Source organism: Betta splendens, chromosome 5, assembly GCF_900634795.4.
Source record: "Betta splendens chromosome 5, fBetSpl5.4, whole genome shotgun sequence".
NCBI lineage: Eukaryota > Metazoa > Chordata > Actinopteri > Anabantiformes > Osphronemidae > Betta > Betta splendens.
The window spans coordinates 7,500,532-7,523,528 of NC_040885.2; the positions used below are offsets into that span (position 1 = coordinate 7,500,532).

A 22,997-nucleotide genomic window follows, 5' to 3' on the forward strand; every position below is an offset into this window, starting at 1 on the left:
ACATGGCAACAGGCTGTTGGAAGAGCCAGTGTTTATTTATTCTGACGGTTTGGAAGTGAGCAGGTTTTCCACGTCTAAGACTGCAGCATGTTGTTGTACAGCAGGATGCTGAGATGAACAAAGTTTGATTTATGAAATGATCTTCTGTCACCACGGATCCATTTATCATCTACAGTCTGAACACTCTACTACCACTGCCAGGGTTTGTTATATATGGCACAGTCCTCCACTGTTGTTACCGGCATATAATAGATATATTGAGACTGTATGAAAACCTTTAAACGAAAATGTGACCTTTAAGTTAACACTGTCTGAAGCCAGGGCTCGTTTATTTCATGCTGCGTTAGAGAAATTCACTCTGCAACGGATACAGAAAAAGACACCTGATAACTTTTGTGTCATTTTTTTACAAAATGTATTTTCATGTGAATTCTAGCCTACAAATAAGTCTTTTTAATACATAATCCGTTCCATTTATATAAGAAAGACCAGTCTTAATAATGGAAATCCCTCCCTTCGTGTTGCGCCAGTCTTATTAGCAGGACAGTTTAACGCGGCGCCTCTCTTCGCCGCTAGATGGCGCTGCCCGCTGTGGCTGCGGGCCGGTGGCCAGACGTGGGGGCTGGATGTGGACTGTTGGAGAGCTCTGGGCGGCGAAGGGGGAGGGAAGGGGAGAGAGGGGGAGGAGGGGGGGTCTGGCGTTACATGTGTTCGTGAGAGTGTTTGAGGCTCGTCGAGCTGCGGGGGAACTTGAAAACTTCCCTGCCTTCGGCGCGAGGAGCGGCGCGACCGGGACGTTCGGCGGCTCGGAGCTGAAGCGGCGGCGCACGGTCCCAGCGGCGGTCGACGGAGGACGAGCGCCCCCGGTTCTTCGGCGTTGGAGCGATTTCCGGCCAACATGGATGATTTAGGTAAGTCGCGCACCCACGCGTGCCTGCGTGGGTGCGCGCGCGCGTGTGAGTGTGCGCTTTGCTGGACACTTCCCAGCAGGTCGGTGGCTGCGGTTGCCTGTTTGGGTCAGCGGACGTGTTCGCGTCCAGGTAGGTGTGGGTGGCCAGGTTCGGCCCAAGAGGCTCCGGCACCAGCCTCCCGCCACGACACGCCGCGTTAACATGTGTATTAGCTGCAGTTTGTGTCGTGGCTGCGTTTCGACCGTTCACGCCGTTTAAGGGCGACTCGACTCCACTCCTACACGTTGCTTCGTCCGGACGCCATCAGCCGCTGCCGGGGCGCCGCTCAACTTTTTCCACGCTCCGATCTGTCATAAATACATGAATCCGATCACGGGTCAGTGGACGTTTGATGCAGCGGTGACCCTTTACGCCCCTCCTGGGGAGAGGTTATGTAACAGCCACTGCCGCAGGTGGGACGGTGTCTGCTCCATAGCGCCTGTTAATGTTGTGTGCTGTCGGTCACGTGACGGGGGATCGTCTCTGCGTGTGGCATCGGGGAATGCATCACCTGAGGGCAGGTTGTAGTGAGAGCGTGGGCGTGGAGCTCCGCGCGACGCAAACCCTCCCGGCGCCACAGTTCCACGGATTAGTTCGATCATTCGCAAACAATGACTGACTTGTCATTGTAACATAAACCGTGGTACGAACCCGCGTGTTTACACGGCCCCTGAGTTTTTTGTGTTCCCGCCCCGGCAACTGTCAGGTTAAGTTTAGCAGGACACCCGTGGAAAGCGTCGAAGGAGTCGGGTTCGTTGGGTGCTAAAAAAACACCAGAATGCGTCCACAAAGTCAACGGTGATAAATATCAAGCGAAAGCCCGTCTGCGAGCCGCAGGTGGACCGGCTCCGGGGCGAGGGCGGCGTGGGCTCGTGTCACGGTGATTAAAACCAGCGCCGCTTCCAGCAGCTGCGTTCAAATGGGGGACGTCACGCTATATCGAGGCAATATTTATGGATCCCTTCTCAGTTTACGTGGGTGAAGGGTTTTCCTTAAAGTAGCCAGCAGTTACACAACCCACGGTGGTTACGGTGTCACGGCGTCGTAAATTCTGCCGCGTTTTTAGCCAAGACGTGTAAAAATGTGTCGCTCAGTCTTTTGACAGATGTGGATTACAGATGTGTTGTTGTGAGTGTGTGTGTGTGTGTGTGGGGGGGGGGGGGGGGGGGGGGGGGGGTCACTCCTATGTCTGTTAATGAGTATTAGCAGTTTAAAGATTCAGCAGGTTTAAGCTCGAGGCTCCTTCCAGGGATTCATGCGCCTCAGAGACGGCGGAAAAACCTAAATGTATTTATAGCGCTTCTTCCGACTCTTCCAGCAGCTTTTTTCCTTTTGTCTTCACTACCCCCCTCCCTACATATTAAAGACCCCCCCCCCAAAGCGTACTTCCTGTGATCCACACACTCCCCGGCCTAGTGCTGCTCCTGTGGATCGGGCCCACATGCAGGGATTGGGCCCGGGCCAAAATGTATCCTCCTTAAACACTGCACTGCCCCACCCTCCCCCCACACACCCCCCTCCCCACCATTCCTGTGGTGAACCACATAGGAAGCTGCAGGCTGCAACCTATTGACAGTTCGAGGCTGGCTGAGATTGCGAAAGAGCACATTAGCCAGATGGAGGCAGATCGGCGCTCCGGGTCGCTGGCAATTGAAAGCTCCCCCACTTCAGACAGTAATAAAACGGGAAGCTGCTATAATAATAATTGTCTGATCCCAGACTCGCGTGCGCTTCGGTTGCCGCAGCTGTTGTTCGCGCAGGCGCTGCAGTTCAGATGCCGGAGCCGGTTCTGGGGAGAAAAGTTCTGCTGACCCTCGGTGGGCTCTCGGGGCTGCGCCGCTCTCAGCCGGCGCCGGCGTGAATGTTAAGCAGCCTGCGAAGTTCGCTTTGATCCGCGGCGCCCGCTACGCACGTGCACACACACACACACACACACACACACACACACACACACACACACACACACACACACACACACACACACACACTGCCCTCCAGCTGTCAGTTCGGCGGCGTGCGGGTCTCCTGAGGCCTCGTGTGCGCGGCGGCGCTCAAAGGTACCGCCGGCGAGGTGGGCGTGGGCGCGACGACTCCACGGGATCTGACGTAGCCTAGATTCACGCGCGGCTCTAAATTTAGGTTGGTTCATTGTTGTCGCACTCAGACATCAAACGGCTCACGCGTGCACATGTGTCATCGCCTCCTCGATCTCCTTCATCACGCTGAGGCGCTGACTGACGTCCGGGCGCTTTATTCCAGCGGGGAAATGTGACATGTGGTAACTTTGCTTCCTCTTTCTGTGATTTATCTGCGACGATGATGTGATGCACCACCAGCTCTTCACTTCCTGCCGTTCAATGGCTGGTGAGTTAATGAGAGATTTGAAGGCATCTGTTGGCTTTTAATGGGATTTCAGCAGAAAGCCCGACTGAGCGTGTGACTGGCAGTCAGCGCCTCCGCTTCGCTGCAGCTCACGGAGGTGTGTCCGGCTGTCGTCACACCTCTGGTGACCCCCCGCTCACTGCGACGCACTGGGCGATAACGTCCCGCAGCCCAGATGCTGTGAGCATGAGTCACGCCTGGAATCCACCCTGTCCGTCTGTTTGCCTTTTAAAATGGACACGGTGCAGGGCTGTGAAACATATGGCGGATGCACACACACACACACACACACACACACACACACACACACACACACACACACACACAAACTGCTGCTTCAGACACTCGGAAGGGGAAGCTGACTAAGCAGCGCGGGCCGACACCCAGCCGCCGCCGTGTCATCTCTGGGCCCGGCTCAGCATCCGAGCCGCTCCTCCTGTGGAAACGGACCCGCGGGTCCGGAGGACAGTTTGTCTCGTTGCTCTCGGGCGTCACGACTCGTCCTAGCGCCGCGGTCTCGCTGGCGGCCACCGGCAGCCTGTTGTTAGTCACTCAGCTCCTGGACGTGCCTCACGCTCTATTTTCGTTGACTTCCCCAATGCGAACCTTTTCAGCCGTTACCAGGCAGCCGCAGCTCATTAGTCGAAGCGGCGTGTGGCCGTTAAAGGAATCAAGCGCCTTCTGCTCTGATAACACACTCTGTGCCCCCCCGTTGATGCTGGTGTGACAGTTCTGCTGCTGCTGTTCTCTCCCCTGCTCACCTGCAGTAAAAGCCTGGCAGACCCGCGGCCCGTCTGCTGCTGCAGGGCCAAGAGCACAAAGTGTTGTTGTGTTCTGTGGTTTCCTCCGGCCTTGTTGCGGTCGAAGTCACTCGCTCGCTGCAGCCACTGCCCCATTTAGAGCCAGGCTCAGTGGAGGCCTGATGAGTGAAACGTTTGGAGGCTTGTTGGTGTTAAACAGATTCAGTTGGCGCTGGTACGATCTGCATCTGGCTTTTTAAAGCCGATCGCTTCACGAAACCCGACCTAGAGGCCGGTCGGACCCCGCAGGTTTCTAAGGGCACGGACCTAAAATGGCTGCACACATGCGCGGCGGCGTCGAGGACAGAGCTGATTGTCTGCCAGCGTAATGACTTGGCGTGTTCCACAGACCTCGCCATCCACTTCCCTCTGTCCTTGTCCTCCTGGAGGGGCACAAAGGGCCGCTTGTTCCGAGCGCCGTGACCTACTTCAACCCAGAAACAGGCAGAGTCGGACGGAGCCGCTCGGAGGAGGCAGGAATCTGCACGGATCCACCTCAGGAGTCACACTGGAAAGATGCAACCACGTCCGTGATGATTTTATATCGAATAAATCTCACAATTAAAAGCATGTGGATAATTTATAATGACTTGTATTGAAAGAAATGTTAATTCTACGTACATCAAACCCCTCAAATATAGCTCATGTCAAATTCCCAGTAACTAAGCTGAATGCTGAAGTTTGCATCTCAGCCTCATCTCAATTAATGTACGCTGAGCGTCGCTGATACAGTTGTAGCTGCACCCTTAATGCTGCTGAGCAGCTTTGCAGGCGCTCGCGCCACTGTTGCACATCCCAGAATAACCACAGGGGACACGCGGACGCCACGGGGACGCTTCGGCGCCCACAAACGGCCTCTGCGTTTGCAGCGAGACTCACCGAGGGAGGGAGACGGAGGAGGCGCCCGGGGGGGGGGGGGGCAGCTGCTGGAGAGGACGTTTCATCTTTGGACTGGATTGTTTCAGCTGCAGATTCTCTCGTCTCATTTCTTCATCTTTTTTTTTCTTTAATACATTATTCATGCAGTTAAAAAAAAATGAAGTTATGAAGTAATGAAGTTGTTCACGCGTGGGTTCAGTAGCTGCCTCTGTCAAGACTCATGAGTGACTTGCCGGCAGACAGAAGAGGAAACGCATGTTAATAAAACCATTTCTCCATTATAAGACTATGATGCTGCAGAAGCAATGAGACGAGCTCTCTCAGTGAGGGGGTCTGTTGACGAAGTGACAGGTTGTGGTTGTTTCTGCTGGTACTGCCTCGAGGTGTGAAGCGTGTTTGGTGCTGAGACTATTAGGAAACATGAGAGCTTACACCTTATGGTCTGAATAGCACGTCGGAGCATTATTAAAATCCACTTTGTGTTTTTATTTTGGAAAACAACGCTGAATGTGTCAGTTATGTATGTGTGTAGCTGTAATATTTTTAGCAGATCCATGTCGATACAAAGCTGATGCTAAGTAGTGGGTGAGAGGCGGACTGAGATGACTTTGCTTGGTTATGATGCAGCAGAACCGGTGAATACCCGAGCGCCTCACTATCAGACCAACCTCACGTCAGTGCATATGTGAAATCTGCAGTAATACAACACTTTCAAGGTTTGAGCTCTTCGATGATGTAGAAGTCGTTTTTGAATCGAAGCATTGGTTCCACCGTCATGGGAGGATTGCATAGGACGGGGTTTTACTTTTCCAGTTAAATGACAGTATCGCTGCAAGGAAATGACTTTGAGCAAAATATGCTAAGACAGCTGTTATTTAAAGTGGAAGGAGAAGCAAACTATTGCGAGCGACTGTAACATGCTTTTCATGGTCTGATATTACATTTAGACCCTAGTGAAGTTGGAGGCTCCAAACTTTGAGGTGAAACGTGTTTTCTCCCGGGTTTCACTCAGTCTGTCTGGATTCTTTACGCCTTAGTGCAAAGCTCTGGTGAAATCCGCGACCGCCCCCCGGCGTCGGACTCCCACTCTGTCCCACCCACCTTCTCAGGTGATGTGAGACTGTCTGCTCCATGTGTCCAACAAAAAGGGGGGGGAGGGGTCAGCCGTGAAGGGGAGACCCAACCGTAAAACAACAGTGGTTGAGCCGACAGCTGCACGAACAGCCTTAAGGTCAAAGGGATCGGCTGCATTCAACGTTCCGCTTGTTTATTTACATATCCAGTAACTAGACGTGAGGGATGTAGCTGCGATGCAGGATGTGCAGTCGATCAAGGAGCGAATGGATGAATAATAATAGGCGACAGCAGGTCACAGGAGCACGTGAGCCGTCCTAATGCACAGATCACTGGCTCCTCGTTCATAATTGTGTAGTTGGAGCTGCTGTGTAAGCAGCACTCGTGTGCGCCGTGCACGCTGCCTATTAAGAGCCATTTCCTTTTAATAGCGTCTGTAGCAGCCTTTCATTGATCTCAGGGCCAAACAACCTGCATCCCCCGCGTGGACGTAAATAGGAGGGCAGCACACGCGGCGTGATCCGTGTCCCCGCAGGTTGGGTGGTCTGTAATGCCCTGCTTTGACAGTCGCGCCCATTAATCACACGCACGTCTCTACTGCGGTGAGGCCGGGGAGGTATTTATAGCGGCGCTGGACGCCCCAGCCGGCGCGGAGGCTCCTCCGTGCCGCGCGGTCCCGCCGATGCACCTGCGTGTCCGCGTCCGTGCCCGCGCGTCGCTCCCGTGATTGAAGCTCGCCGCCCGTGTGTCCGACGAGGCGTTCCAAACGCGCACAGGCACCGGCCTTCTGCCGCGTGACGCGAGGCCGGAGGCGAGTGAAGCGCGCGTGCTCCCGTCTTTTTTTTCCGCTACCGTCCCTCCCACCTTCATTATTCAGTATTCAGAGTCTAAACAGGCTAAAAGGACAAAAACAGAATAGTTTGTCCAGCAGCTGTTTTCTTTCACCTGCCCCGTCCTCTCTCTCTCTCTCTCTCTCTCTTTCTCTCTCGCCCCGCTCTCGCTCTCTCTGTCATATTCGGAAGACGAGCTCTGACACGTGTGGAATTCCCATTAGCCCGCCTGCACCTCGCAGCGCGTCACACGAAAAAGGGGGGGGGGAAATCACAGCATCGTGGACGGGAAGACGTAGAAACGGGGTCAGGGTCCACAGGTAAACCTGCCGCGCGCGCACAGCCAAGCCGCTTCAGCGCCGAAATCAGTCCTGTTAGTCTCCCTTTGGTGTCAGTGCGTATAATAGTGTTTGCGGGCCTCACAGATAAAGGCTGTTCTGTACAACATCTAAGAAAGGGGAGGGGGTAAACCACAGCAGCTTGGCTCTGCTTTCGCACGCGACTCAACGTCGCCCCCTGCAGGTCGGTACGGGCATCGTTTGTGGGTTCGTCTCCCTGAAACGAGCTGTGGCTCCACCAGCAGGATAATAAACAGGATGCGTCGAGCCGCGGACGCCGAGCACTCGAGCGGCGTGATGCTGAGCCAACAGGATGTCCTGTTACGCAGAGAGGAGCCCTTTTATTGATCCGGACCCGTCAGATTGCTTTCGCGTGTCAGAGCCTATAGTTTCACATCTGGCCTCGCGGCGCTCGCTTCCCTGCATTCCTCCCCTGCCGTCTCCGTCTCCTCCGTCCCCCCCTTTATCTCCCGCTCTCCCTCCCTCCTGTAATGAGCCCCGTGCCGAGCCGTGTGCATGTAATTAAAAGGCACACCATTCATCTGGGAGGAAGGGAGTCTCCTTAATCTGCGTCAACCCACATTCTCGCCTCAGAGGATTCGCCGGCGCGGTTCCGCTCGCCTCCCATCGCTTTGGCTGCTGGGTTTATCCTGCGTCCTTTTATTTATTTTTTTTAATGCATGTGCACATCTAGGTGGGAGCAGGTGCAGAGCCATGACCCTTGCACGTGCCTTTCAGCCTTTCTTCATTCGAGGAAGTTGCGCTCTAGGCGCTCGCCGCCTTGTGTTACTTTTTGCGTGTTGACTTCTTTCTTTTGTGCTGCAGTTCCATTTTTGAGGCAGGAGGGAACGCGTCGGCGCCGTGCACCGGTTTGTGCGCTGGTATGTTCCCTTGGCAGAGCACGCTGACACACCTCCGTGTTTGTGCAGGTCTCGTGGATGGGCCACAGCTTGCCTGGCCCGCAGTGTTCAGCTTCAGTGTTTTCTGTCTAAATGATAGCACGTTCAGACCCCTTTGTTGCAGAGAGCGGACTCTCGTCTCAGTCAGTTTCCTTTATTGTAATGTTTCATCACGGTTGAAACACAGCCGGCCCTTAATATAACATGTCTCTCATCCAGTGTTTGAGCGCTGGCTCTATTTGGGAGCTTAATAACCAGGGTGAAAGCCAGTTCAACTTCAGAGCTAAGTTGATTAACATCTCTTGTGTAAACCATCTGGCCCAACATCTGTTGCCTCAGGCCTCCCGCTGCATTAAGACTCCAGCTCCAGCATCGGCAACAGATACATACGGCGCCCTCCAGATATGCTCGCCGTGTGTTTATGCGGTATTTCAGAGGAGCTGGGATCAGATCTAGTTCGTGTTTTGGCCACGTCTCATAGCAAAGACAGACGACTGTCTGCACTTGCTCTGATCGAGACGGAGCTGATGTTGTTTTTGTAGCGTTTGCTTCTAAAACTGTGTAGACCCCGCTCTAAAAAGGGCGACATGCATAACACCTTGTCTTCCTGTGTTGCGGGTGATGTCATTCAAATAAAAATGACCTGTTCTGGAGAAACTCTGTGAAACAGAAGCCGCTGCGTTTCAAACACAGGAAAACCGCTTCGAATAAATTCGCCACCTCCTCACTTCCCCTTCCACTCAACCGGAGGATGAACTTGAAACTACCTGTCGGGACGCTGCTGCTTTGAAGGTTGCTTCGAAGGGTGAGTTTGAACATCTCTTCTACACGATCACGCAGGAGACGCCTGCATCGGCGCCTGTGCCGTGTCCATCGTGGATGTCTGGACTTCTGCGTCCAGGAAGGAGTGTCTGCTTTGAAACCCGGTCAGCTGGCATGCGAGCCATGCTAACGGGGCTAGCCATGCTAATGTTTGTCCGGTCCGACTGGGTCTGGTGTTGCTCTGCCTCGGGTTCCGTCTGGGAAACCAAGTTGCGGCCTATTCATGTTCACGTAATAATGTAAAATTCTAGTTATTCTATATCTGAGAACATGGGAAAAAAAGACTGAATACCACAGAAATACTGCAAAGTCAAAGGGTAACCTGGAGTCAGCGCTGGCGGTGTGAGGGAGGGACTGACGGTACCTTCGCATACCTTTGAGACACCACTCCCTTAGTTGGGCATGGCCCCGCAGATAAGAGCTCTGCCTGCTCTCGGCGTTTCCCATTTCACAACCCGTGCGTCCGCCGTAGTTCGCTCTGCCGCCGCCGCTGCTGCCGCCGGACGGCCTCGTCCCCGGAGACGTCGTTCGCGTGAGTAGCAGCTCTGACAGACGCGGTTTAGCAGTGTGTGCAGCAACCTAACCTGTTGCCCTTCATCTCGGGTCCTCCTCTCCCCCTCTGCTCTCAGTGGCACCCCTCTTGCCCCCCCACCCCCACCCTCACCCCTCGTCCCTCGCTCTCTTATGCTGATGGTGGAGTTAAGAGAGGCAGTTCCTGCCTGGCAGACGGTCTGTTTGGTTTGTCCGCTTCCTCCTTCTCTCTGTTATCTTCTCACCACTTCCCTAAGTCTAACTCTGTCTGCTTGAGAAGGTATGTTTTGGTACGCTTTGGTCTTTTCTGATTAAGTATTTGGGAAATGAGCAAATTGAGGATGATAATTGTAGGATTACCAGATTTGACCCTTCTGGTCACATGCAGGTTCCAGTCAGTGTATTGATAAGTTGTGGAAAGTGATCACAGCAACACTGCACGTTTGCAGTTTTTTACTGTGAGCTTTAATCCTGCTTCATTGGCTTGTTAAAGCTACGTGCAGTCATACGTTTATACTAATATGCATAAGCTCATATTCATATAAAGCATTTTCCATTAGATCAGTAATAAACATTTAGAGTTTTATTTGCCCAGGTATTATGATATTCTGCAGGAGAAACTAAACCCTGAAGTGGTGAGTGAGCGCACTAAAAAAAGCACCGTATTCAGTGATGTTCTCACATTTAATGTTATGTGTCCGTCTGCCTAGTGGTAAATTACTGTTGGTGGCTTGTCTCTTCTTCTATAGAGACCAAATAACCCCTTCACACATATACTGACCGCTGGCATACAGGCCAGCATGCGAAGCTGTTACAGACCTGACGGTGACTTTTAAATTTAACACATGTCAAGAGGCAGTCGAAGGTCAATGAGTAACCCAAGGAGTGGCTGTGATTCACCTTTTACGGCTCCACCTCGCCTCATGTCAGTGACCGTTGGGGTTGGAGTGGATGTGGAAGAAGCTGTAATTATTTGATCCTGGTGTGTGCAAAGTAAACAGCTGGCAACCATTGGGTCGTTTTGCAGCGCTGCCTGTTACATACTTACACAGTAGTGAATTCTAGTTGTGTGTTTCCGTAGATGCTCTGCTGGCGGACCTTGAGTCCACAACATCCCATATTTCCAAGCGTCCGCTCTTCCTGTCTGACGAGGCTGCTTACTCCTTCCCTGTCGATGGTCAGTCCCAGCCCGACGTCTGCTCTCCACCCGCACATTTTGAGCAAACTCTGAACGGCCTGGATGAAACCGAGGTAAACGCCGGCGCGCGCAGTGTATACGATCGTTTGTTCAGAAGAGGTTTGATCATGCATTTAACGTTTTTATTATGATGTTCCCAGCCCTTCAGCTCAGCTCAGAGAAGTCCTTGGTCACGAGACAGCACTAGTCCAACCCAACCCATTGGGGAAGAGGATCACGTCTACAGGTAGGAGACTCACCATGACTTGTAATGGTGAGAACACTCTTGGGTAACATAGTAGGATCATAGCGCTTTCTAGCATTAAACCTAAGACTAGAAAGCCCCCTCTGAAGTATGACTCATTGTTTAGACAGGATTACAGGCGAAATATTCCAATGTGCAGCAACATTCGCCAGAAACAGACACTACTTCTTCTTACTACCCTGTACAGTTTTCCTAATAAGCAGAAGAGTAGTGAATCATCAGCTGGTGCCATGAACTCGTCTATGGGCAACAACCTGTCCGAGCTGGACCGCCTGCTGTTGGAGCTCAACGCTGTCCAGAAAAGCACCCCTGCCTTCCCTACAGAAGGTACACAGAGAGATTATGTTGCAGTTTATGAACTACACTCTAATGTTCCTCTACAGAAACTCACATGTCACTGTCTAAATAGGACATCTCTATTTTTGTGGCATTACCCAGAGAGGCCCCTCCTTTTCCATGTATATTGTTATCTTACCTTTTTTAAATAGCTTTTATGGATCTATGTGTAATGTTGTATTTTTGTTTAGAAGAGGCAGCTCCTCCACTTCCTGCCAGCAGCGTCATCCACCACATCCAGGAGAACGGTGTGTCCACAGCAGGCAAGGCTGCTCCGCATGCGCAGGTGAAGCCCAAACGGGGCGCAGCAGCAGCCCGTGGAATCGAAGATGTGCGACCGAGCGTAGAGAGCCTGCTAAACGAGCTGGAGAGCTCAGTGCCCACACCGAAGTAAGGAAAAAAGCGAGACCCAAGCTCTGCACACGCTCGAACGCATAAAAATCTAGTTCAATGTGAAGTTCAAATGGTTTTAGTTGATTATGATATCTCCGTTTTTAGTCCCACACCTTTGGTGGTGACCGATGAACAAACAGAGGAAACACCTGCACAGCAGCAGGTCAGAATGTCTGCTTCCTCCGCCACACGAGAACTAGATGAGCTGATGGCCTCCCTCTCCGACTTCAAAGTCCAAAGCAATGTGAGTAAAGTTAAAGTGGGAACAGATTGGGTTCTGCAGGATGCATATTTGGAGAAGTCTGTCGAAATCTTCTCATTATTTAGGATGATGTAGAAAATGATGGTTTAAAATGGTTTGTCTATTTATTTTTTTAAAAATGGTCTGTTTTTATACACATTTGTTGTGTATAAAGTTAAGGTTTCATTCCTTTGGTTTTATATCTACGCCCGTTTGCAAAGCATATTTGTTTTGTTCCAACAAAATAGTCAGTAATAACCAACCATCTGTTGACACACTTAAACGAATAATTCATGTGCCTCATGTCATTTAAGTTTTGTTTTGGCGGCTTTCTAGTTTACAGTCATACAATCATAAAGTAAAGAAATCGGGGGGTCCCCACATTTTAATATCAGACTACTACATTTATTCATTTTTGAGATAATTATAGTATTTTGGATTCATTTAACAATAACACAAGAATCAGCCCCTGCTTGGTTTTCTTCTTTTCATTCTCAATCTGTTTTTCCTGGTTTCTTCTCTTTTCTCCAACACTGTGTATGTCTTGTCTTTATATGTACCCTACACTGCATTCATTACTTCACTGAACATGGTTCAGTCTGGCTCTCAGTTGTCCTTAAATCAGGAGGCAGTAGACTCCTCACTTGTAGCCAGTTCTCCAGTTGTTGAAAGAGAAGCCAACCCTTCTCTAAACACTCATATTGGTTCGGTGGATACTTTTCTACCCTCCAGTTACACCCCCCTGTCCTGTACATCTGTTCCACTTGAACTTCATATTGATGAGGATGGTTGTTCAGCCACTGGTTCCACTGTGAACTCTGTATCCTCCAAGCACTCCCAGATCCAAAAGAAAGAGGAAGGTGGGGGTGTCACTTCTGAGGTCTCCAATACCCAAGAGTCTTCTTGTCCTGCTAAAGTCAACAACTCCCCACAGATGTTAGTCCCTAAAGTCTCTACCAGTAAACTCTCACAACCACCAGAAAAGAGTTCAAGTCCAGTTACATTCGGCAGAGATTTGAGTTCAGGCCCCTCTCCCCGAAGCTTTAGTCCAGTGGTTGTTTCCAAGAGCCCCAGCCCCGTCACGCTTTCTAAAAGTCCTATTTTTAGAACCAAGAGTCCTATTCCACCTCATCTCAAAAGCTCCAGTCTCAGCCCAGTTTCCACTAGTCATAGTTTAGAAACACCTGCCAAGAATGACGGTTTAGTGACACCGCCCAAGAGTTCTAGTCCAGTCACGGTTCCAAAGATTTCAAGTCCGGTACCAAAAAGTGCAAGTCCTTTGACGATACCGCATAGTTCAATAACCATCCCAAAAAGCCCTAGTCCAGAATCTGTTCCCAAGAGTGCCAGTCCAGTGTCAATGCCGAGACTTTCAAGTCCAATTCCGAAGCTTTCAAGTCCTGTGACAGTCCCTCATGTCTCCAGTTCCCCTGTACCCATGAGCTGCAGTCCAATAACAGTTCCAAAGAGTGACACTACACTTCCTAAGAGTCCTGCTCTAGTCGTTAAAAAAACATACACAGTTCCAGGCACTAGTAGTCCTAGAGCTTCACCAGTTTCACAAGGCACCGCACTGTCAAGACGCCTGTCTCCCCCAACCATAGAAAAAAATGAAGCACTGGATCTAACATGGCCATGCAGGGAACCCTTATTGGATGATGCTTTAGACAAGCTCTTATTCCCTGACTCCAACCAGCCAGCAGGTTCTGTTATGTCTGGAAGTGAAGACAGATTTTGGGAAGAAGAGGATGGAATGTACCCCGAACTCAGCCGGGAGGCAACCTCAACACCCATGACCGAGTCCAGTTGGATAGATGAGTGTTTCACCCCTTCCACCTGCCCTGGAACACCAGACGCAGCGCTGGACCTGCCCTTACAGCAGCCCTCTGCCGTGGAGCGGCTATCGGCTTCTGGCCAAGTAGGATCCTCAACTCGACTCTCCCAAAATAAGCTGCTGACATAAAGCTAGAGGGGCGTTAGGACGCCATTTTGCATTTCTATTATTTGATATGAACAATGTCTGACAATTATCCTGGGACGATTGTGTTGACGGATTGTTCAAGCGGAGTGTTTATGTTGACGTGGTGTCAAGCTTATTCTGGGAGAGTGGCTCCTGAAGTAATGAATAGTCCAGGAGCTGTGCCATATTACCAAAGTGTTCTGATGATGACACATTTTTATGACACTTCTGTGGTGTGATGCATGTGGTGTCATTGCATAGCAATTTAAAAATGCCTGGAGGGGACGTCTTTCCAGATAGCGTTTGTGGCTGATGTTGGAAGCTTTGCCTGACGATGCCTACGCACGCCTCTACTTGCTTCAGTCGACATTGCTATGCTTCACTGGATGACAGCTTGGCCCCATGCTAGAGCAGAACTTTGTATTTGCTGCTGATGCGTACGTGCTTCAAGAACATGCACATTGAAAACTTTCGCATGGGCAGAGATTTATGAGAAGCACTTTGTTGTATTGACCAACTGTCCGGCATGCCTTGCTGCAGATACCGGACTAGCTAAAGTAGCAGGGAATGGAAATGAATCAAGGGCTTTATTTAGCTTCTGCAAAAAGATCTGACAAAAACCGCAGAGCATCAGTGCTTGGTAGCGTGTGCTGGCCTTGTTCCGTTTCTGCTCCTAACCTCAGCGTGGACTATGTGGTGAACGGCACAACCCCAGCTGCCCATCATCTACTCTCCAGCTCAAGTCCGTCATCCGCCGCACCAAAGAGACGACCAACGTGCATCCGATGTACAGGGAGGGCCTGTTGCGCCGCAAAATGGGCCCGATTATTGTCAACAAGAGCAACTCTCAAGACCGACTCATTGAGGAGCTTCAGGGGAAGTTGGGCATTGGGCGAGTGGAGCGCCGGCGTAAACAGCAGCCAGATGATTGGCTGACCGAGGGAGTGATCGTTATGTCCAACCCCCAGCGAACACGTGAAGAAGGGGCACAGCCATCTGTGGATAAGGTAGTTGGAGTGTCATCAGTGTAGCTGATATAGGATCCACCGGTTGTTTGACTCACATTTAAATACCTAGTGTCATCATTTTTCTGCCAATTTTGCTCCGATTATCATTTTCCCTTTTTTTTCTTTAATTTTGTTTTCGCATCTTACCTGTTTCCTCTCGTCTCTGTGCTGTTTTCATTTACCTTCTTTCCTCCAGATCATCATCCCTCCTGAGTCACCTGCCCCACAGAGAAAAATCCTGCCCCCTCCACAATCTCCCCCAGCACCCAAAAAGCTTCCCCCAGTAAAGCAGGCCCCTCCGCCTCTACCTCCTCCCCCTCCGACCCCCCCAACGCCTCCACCCCCCCGAGAACCTACCCCTCCACCTCCTAAGGAGCCTTCTCCTCCTCCCAGGGAGCCCACGCCTCCCCCTGTCCAGCCCTCACCTAGCCCCCCTCCCAAGCCTATCACACCACCACCGCCACCAAAGGTCTTTGTATCAGTGGAGTGTCAGACTGAGTATGACCCCATCTTCCCACCTCTGCAGGCATGAATCACCTTTCTTTATCTCTTATTCACGTTTTCTGACCTTACTACACTTTACACTTTTTTCATGCGTCTGTAAGCTACAGAATCTGCCCACTATGAAGTTCAGGGCTGTGTTGTTCAGCTCTGTCTGAAAGGTAGTCAGTTCAAATTATGAGGGGTACTGACATTGAAACTAGTGAAACTAAGCCCCTTTTCTAATTCTGACATCTAATGGCGCCAGGAGCTGTGTGCTACAAGCAGAGTGGAGACTTTAAGAGCTTAGAAGCAAACAGAGTGTAACCCTCATATTCCTGTTACACTAACTGTGCTGCCATGCGCAGGAATGGTAGGCTTGCAGTGCAGCTGACACCTAATCTGACACATGACAGCACGGTTACCCCCCACAATTATAGCATCCTGCTCAGGGCTTTCGCCAAAAGGTCTCTTTAGGCCGGATAACAGCATGTACTTTGTGAACGCATTTGATTGGTTGTTGACTGTTTTTAGTCGATAATACAACTGGTAAGGTCGATGTTAACGACCCACAAGCTGTTAATGGTAGAAATTTACACAATATTGTAATCAACACCGCTTAATCAGCAATCGTTCAGTTGAATTGCTGTGTGTTTTACCAACTGGTAAACAGGCCTATTTGGAGTTCTGGTCATTTGTGGTCAATAGTATTTGTTAAAAGGTAGAAGGTTGTCCAATTGTGTGTGTGTGTGTGTGTGTGTGTGTGTGTGTGTGTGTGTGTGTGTGTGTGTGTGTGTGTGTGTGTGTGTGTGTGTGTGTGTGTGTGTGTGTGTGTGTGTGTGTGTGTGTGTGTGTGTGGTGCATAGCAGACATGCTGGAGTGGAAGGTCACAGAGTAATCACTGTCTCACAAGGTCTGTTTCCTTGCAACGCAGCTGCTGCAGATGCACCTAGATGGACATAATCAAGCCCCACAGCCACGGATTAGGCTTCATCAAAACATGTTTTGTGCTGGTTAAGGCTCAGAATATATATTCAGTCAAATACATTTTACTATTTGAAATTATGTTTTGTATCTAGTTGCACACATTTTTTCTCCTCTACACGTGCAGATGTTCTGAATCTTGTTGTGTCATGATACTGTTCTACCAAGTGTATCATACCATTGTATGATTGTGAATTTGTACCTTTAGTGCCAGGAATTCAGTAAAAAAACAACTAAAACAGCAGCTATAAAGAGAAATACTAATTAGATTTGCAGAGAATTCATGTGATTAGGAAACCAGGATTCATAATTTACCATATGCTGCACAAGTGGCCATTAAACTTCAGTGACACACTAGAACAGAAAACATAACCCTTTGAGGCAATTAGTATGGTTATAACAAATCTTTCTGTGGAGGAATCAAGTGTATATATACATATATGGATTGTTTTGTCCAACCCCTGCACAGTTTTTCTAAAATAAAAACTGTTTGATTTTCCACTTCTGTCAGATCCAGTCACAGGGAAAGACGTCTCCCACACCTGCCCCGAAACCTGCCAACAAGCTGGACAACATGCTGGGAAGCTTGCAGTCAGACCTCAACAGACTCGGAGTCCAGACTGTGGCTAAGGGTGTTTGTGGAGCCTGCAAGAAACCTATTGTTGGACAGGTGATAAAACTGCAGAAGACTATTTGAAGATGAAACATAAAGCAGAGATCTGTTTTGAGTTGAGACGTTCTCTGTGCTCTCTGTGGCTCTGCAGGGCTGCAGTGATTCCTCTCTGCAGAGCTTGATCCTGTCCCTTGAGCGGTTTGTTTAATTTTAATGCACTGTGTCTCCCAACACCAGGTGGTGACTGCCATGGGCAGAACTTGGCACCCCGAGCATTTTGTATGCACCCACTGCCAGGAGGAGATAGGCTCCAGGAACTTCTTTGAGCGGGACGGGCAGCCTTACTGTGAGACAGACTACCACAGCTTGTTCTCACCACGGTGCCACTACTGTAATGGACCCATACTGGACGTCAGTATCGCACGCACACACATACACACACATGCACACAAGCATGATCATAGTGGATGAGTGGATAATGGTATTTACTTATTCATAACTTAATGGATTAAGGCCTTACTGGAAAAATCACTACATGTTGGAAATTCTTTCTCAAGCAGATAATCAAGTAAAATACACACACACACACACACACACACACACACACACACACACACACACACACACACACACACACACACACACACACACACACACACACACACACACACACAGAGTGAGGCAGGCGGAATGAAGTGGACTGAAGTGAATTGGCTTGTAGTGGCCTGCAGTGCCTGCAGACAGATATGTCATATGTCCGTGTCACTGTAGCACGGCTTTGTCGTATCGTACTAGTAACTCCTCATCAGCAGCTTTCAGCCTTTGCTTTTACACACACAAGCAGCGTCAGAGGCAAGTAGATCATGAACAGTGGACTTTGATCTCAGGAAATGTTGACATGAGTCACTGCCAAGTGTTGCTAATCCATTTTCCGCACACTCATGTAAATGCACCCTTCATTTGTGTGTGTGTGTGTGTGTGTGTGTGTGTGTGTGTGTGTGTGTGTGTGTGTGTGTGTGTGTGTGTGTGTGTGTGTGTGTGTGTCTTACATTCGTGCTAAAAATCAAAGTTAAGATATCCTAACGTTGTGATCCACAGTTCATTTAATGCTTCTGCAGTCTGGTGTTGTTGTGCAGTTAGTCATTTCCTATAATAAACCCTAACCTTTTTAACTCATCGCCTCCTGGTGGCTAAACAAAGACACACACTTAAATATTAGAATAATATAACAGTGGATCATTCTTGTACTTTCGCTCTGACTTGTTGTGGGTGATGTTTTTGAGTCTTGTGTTGTGTGGGCCGCGCGGGTGTGTTTTTAGCTGAAGCTGTTCTATCAAATTCTACCAAGTGTGGAAAACGTGAGCTATAGCTCTGACATCAGCATTCCAGCACGTCCTGTCCTTCCTGAGGACCTTGTCTGCCCTCTCCTGGCCACTGGATTGCCGATTTGCCTAGTTTCTCACATAATAACACACATCCTTGTCTGTGCTTTCTTTGAGGACAACAAGATTTAAAAAAAAAGAGTCACACCTTTAGGAAATCTAGACTGATGATCTGTTTGCATTGTCTTTCTATTCACAGAAAGTTGTCACTGCTTTGGAAAAGACTTGGCACCCAGAGCACTTCTTCTGTGCTCAGTGCGGAGCCTTTTTTGGACCCGAAGGTACCACCAGTGCTCCATTTAATGACACAACATCTGGCTTGTGTAGAAATAGGGCATTGTTAAAACTAGACAGTCAAAAGAAGAGTGAAGTAAACCCGTGTTCCTTGCTGCCCTCTAGGCTTCCATGAGAAGAATGGAAAAGCTTACTGCAGAAAGGACTACTTTGATATGTTTGCCCCGAAATGTGGTGGATGTGCCCGGGCTATCTTGGAGAATTACATCTCCGCTCTTAACTCTCTCTGGCACCCTGAATGCTTCGTATGCAGGGTGAGTCACTCACTGTGTCAGTGCTGTAGGTTTGACCATTTTGAAATCATGATTCCGATTCCGAGACCAATCGTCATAAACTGCACTCGTTCCAGGAGTGCTTCACGCCGTTCATCAACGGGAGCTTCTTCGACCACGAGGGTCAGCCGTACTGCGAGGCGCACTACCACGAGCGCCGGGGCTCGCTCTGCTGCGGCTGCCAGAAGCCCATCACCGGCCGCTGCATCACAGCCATGGGCAAGAAGTTCCACCCCGAGCACTTTGTGTGCGCCTTCTGCCTAAAGCAGCTCAACAAGGGCACCTTCAAGGAGCAGAACGACAAGCCCTACTGCCACGGCTGCTTTGTCAAGCTCTTCAGTTAGGCCGCGTGCCTGTGTGTGGATGCGTTGGTGGTGTGTTTTTCTGAGACAGACGGCGTTGATCCACAGGTGGCCGCCGTCATGACTCGCTGTCAGCCGTAGACAGCGAAATGACTTTGATGGCTGTCCCACCTCTCAGGCTTGGCATTTCACACTTTTGCTAAAGACATTTTAAAGAGACCCCAAAGAGATTTTTATTTAGAATTCTATTTGTCTGTGCAGCAAAAGGAAAAGATGCTCATTTCCCTTATGTGTGAGTATGTTGATAAATTGAGGCAACCAATCCCTGGTTTGTCATTTATTTTATACCAGCAGTGCAGGGAGAGGCCTGCCGACGCTGAAATAGTCCCGTGCAGATGTGAGACAGCTGCTTCACTGCATGGACCATGGAGAGTTGACTTAAGTAGTTTGAAAATATGTTGAGTGTTAAATACCAAGTGCTTGGCAATGATAAGACAGTAGGTAGTAAGACACAGATGTATTTTTATAGCTACCGAAACTATTGAGGTGCCATAAAAAACCTATAAAAACCCACACATACACAGAGACATTAAACTTCTCCACTGTAAAATACCTGTGAATCCATTTGCATTCTCCAACCACACATCTCCAGACCAGACCGTCTTAAGGTGCATTTTACAAGTTCGTGTCATCAAGATATTATTTTTCTACTCTTTTACTACGAAGATGAAAAATTAATCCAGATGCTTTTTCAGTTTTAACAGTACATTCACACTTCTTCTTTAGTGATTTTTTCTATTGGTGGAGGAATATCTCATCATGTAGCAATTTAGGATTTTATCACTTTACTACTGTAGCATATTGAAATCACTCAAATTATGTTCAGCTCGACTAAAAATAATAACGTGCTATGGTTGTAAATGCTGAACATTTGGTGCAGTTTTGATAAAATTAGCTAAAACAAAGTTATTTAAAGGAAAATTTTTACTACTGTATTTTACACAAATAAATTCAGAATCATTGTAATTAGCATTACTGACCCTTGAGTTCAACATGTATTTTCATATTTAGCTGCTATGCTTGTGAATTTGCCACTGCATTAAATCCTTTAGGACAGTTGGCACAATGTGTAAAAATCTAAACAGTAGCGTCAGATTAAAAGCATGCGTCTTTAGTTTTCAGTTGCAGATGCTGTTACAGTCAGATAAATTTGTACAATCCTCAACTTGGCGACAAGACTGTGTTTTGTCACTGTTTTGCTAAGCAATCATGTTTTTGAGTGTTCGGGGCTCAAAAGAAAAGAGCTGGCTCTGTTGACGTGTAGGCTCAAAGTAGTTGACCCTCTATTTACCCACACCCTATTCAGACCACTTCTGACTCCGGTGCTTCGGGCCTTCTGAATCTTTTTACGATTAATCATAATTATGATCCTGCTGTCAGAGTCAGTATTGTTTCTTGGCTCAGTGATGTGAACTGAATGTTAGTGTTACCTGGTCAGGAATCAGAATGCAACACCAAGCCGAGCCTAGAATTTCACTAGTGACTCATTTTAATGTTTAAACCTGTAGCTTTGTTTGCCAGGTTCAGTATATATATATATATGTGTATTCTTGTTTTGAACAATATTGCTTGTCATTAATTTTGATCAACTTGTGTTTGAACGTAATCCACCATAATGCGTATTCAGATTGTTTTTACTTGAGAAAGTGTTTTTTCTTGTGCCAAATGTGTCAATGCAATAATGTCTTGTACACTGTGGAGTTCAGCTTTTCCTGTGATCTCGCATTTTTGGGGCTGAGCTCTGGGAGCGGCTTCACCTGCTGTGGTGCATCCTAAGTCTAAAACCTTACACTGTAATAGATGACTCTGTAAGAATCCTCCAAACTGAGCAATTCTACACACTTGTAGCAGCTTCACATTCAAAGGAAGCAGCTCAGGGCACCTGAACCAGGTATCGTCAGTTTCTCCCGTGTATATGTTTCTTCTGACAATATCTTGCCTTATTTTTTTTTTTTGCTTCTATCAAAGAATTTATGAAACAAAAGCCGGAGCATTTTACTGGTAATGAGATTTAGTGCAGGTTGCTTTGTACAGTCTTGTGGTCATTTACCATGTGCATTTTACCATGAGCCTTGAATTGGTGCGTAGGGTGTATGAATACGTGGTTAGTGATTACTGATGGATTGTCATGGCTGCTGCAAATAAAACAAGTACTTTATTTCTGACATTCTGTCGTTCACTTGTGTGTAATTATTATGTAAATATGACATGACAAATGTGATATTTCCACAAAGCATCACAATTTGGATTTTATTATTTGTAGCAAATATATACGACTTGAATCATCACTATGAATTAATTATTTAATAACTACAAGAGGATGTTTTTATTTACCTAGGTTTGGTGGATAATCAACAAAAGATATTTTACATATTTATCAAGTGAGGTCAACAGGTTATTTGACATTCTAGCATAGTTCCCAAATCTAGAAAAGAAAAAGTGCTTGAAAAAATAAACCTGTTTCTATAGAACATGTTTCTTATGTCAAATCTCATTTAAATTGCCAATGTGGCTTAAGATGAGCCACAACAAATGAATAAATCTGTTTTTTGCTTATATGCAAATTTCAGCAGGTTCCTCTTTGGTCAAACACTCCCGCTAGTTTTTTTCAGTACACCCGACCAACACAGTCACAGGACAACAGATCTCTTTGATGAAGAGAGGTTTGAAGTCTGTAGTTCGTGAGCACTTGGAGCTTTCTCGTAAGTGCAGAGAAATATGGTCCGTTGTCAAGGACAACCAAGTATTTCAGGTCCTGCAGCTGATGAAGCTGTAGGAAGTCTGTCACTGATACGTGTTTATGACGAACTTTCAGACTCTGGAGCTTTGGAAACAGCTGTGGGATGTGAGCTGTGTGAGCGTCCAACTGTGAAGGCCAATTATCTACGTGAAGATGGATGAGATTTGGTAGTTGCACTGACACAGCTTCCATTTCGTGAACGGATAACTCTTCAACGCACAGTGTGAAGCTTCTTATGGTGGCTGGCATGCAGGTGACATAATTCCCAACAGGTGGACTGTGGACTACAGACAGGCTCGACAGCTGAGGGAGGTCCCTCAGCCACGTTTTCAGGTGACACGCCGGCGACGGCCACCTTTCTAGGATCTCACGATGCGAGTGCTTGTACAAAATGGCCAGACTCCTTAGGCCAGGCACCAGCTGCATCACGTCTTCCGGTAAGGAATGATCCACGCAGTCGATAAACTCCAAACTGGATAATCCATGTGCTTGTCCCAAGTCTCTCGTTTTTGCTGTGGGGATCATGTCATCGGTAGACTCTCTCGTCACGACAGACAATGACAGATGCTCAAGCTCAGGCAGCGAATGAAGTAGGGAATGAATCGTTAACATTGTATCTCTGAAGATTCCCAAATGATGGCAGACCAGAGATTTAAGACTTGTAAACTGTTTGAGCGTAAAAATGACGTCATCCACCGCTGCGGCGTTAAGTTTAACATCACATATGCTCAAGTGAGTCAGCAGCTGAGGTTGAGACACTGTGAAGACGTCTAACAGCAGAGGAACTCTATGGTAGCCTCTAACCGACAGACGCTTCAGACCTGGAAAGTTCTTTAGGCTGTCGAGGCTACTCGGCGCCTCGAACACCACTGAGGAGAGATCAGGCAGTGACTGGGCCAGCTGCTTCAGGTCCGTGGTTCTGGTGGGCTTCAACACCGCGCTGCGGACCTTTCTGCGGCGAAGTGTGGCCCAGAACTGGCTGTTGT

The 22,997-nt window shown here is 48.6% G+C and overlaps 1 protein-coding gene across 9 annotated transcripts; it reads left to right on the forward strand.

Moving 5' to 3' along the window:
- The first annotated feature begins 692 nt into the window (after positions 1–692).
- On the forward strand, positions 693–21,436 carry LOC114855235 (paxillin-like). 9 transcript variants are annotated; one of them, XM_029150215.2, is made up of 14 exons: positions 693–911; positions 10,587–10,756; positions 10,844–10,929; positions 11,135–11,274; positions 11,475–11,673; positions 11,782–11,920; positions 12,516–13,835; positions 14,615–14,884; positions 15,081–15,410; positions 16,860–17,018; positions 17,199–17,372; positions 18,543–18,624; positions 18,743–18,891; positions 18,987–21,436. In XM_029150215.2, exons 1-14 carry the CDS (start codon positions 899–901, stop codon positions 19,251–19,253), a joined length of 3,498 nt encoding a protein of 1,165 aa, XP_029006048.1. In that variant the 5' UTR covers positions 693–898; the 3' UTR covers positions 19,254–21,436. The 9 variants fall into 9 exon arrangements, with proteins under 9 accessions (XP_029006048.1, XP_029006054.1, XP_029006052.1 ...); XM_029150219.2 differs by lacking the exon at positions 693–911 and adding an exon at positions 930–1,040; XM_055509242.1 differs by lacking the exon at positions 693–911 and adding an exon at positions 7,740–8,957.
- The last annotated feature ends 1,561 nt before the right edge of the window (positions 21,437–22,997 follow it).

Bases quoted from the DNA above. Each gene is read 5' to 3' on its own strand.
- LOC114855235 (XM_029150214.3), top strand. From the start codon at position 9,377: ATGGCCCCGCAGATAAGAGCTCTGCCTGCTCTCGGCGTTTCCCATTTC. The intron at 11,275-11,474 runs GTACACAGAGAG...ATTTTTGTTTAG, and splicing joins CCCTGCCTTCCCTACAGAAG to AAGAGGCAGCTCCTCCACTT. The intron at 11,921-12,515 runs GTGAGTAAAGTT...AACATGGTTCAG, and splicing joins ACTTCAAAGTCCAAAGCAAT to TCTGGCTCTCAGTTGTCCTT.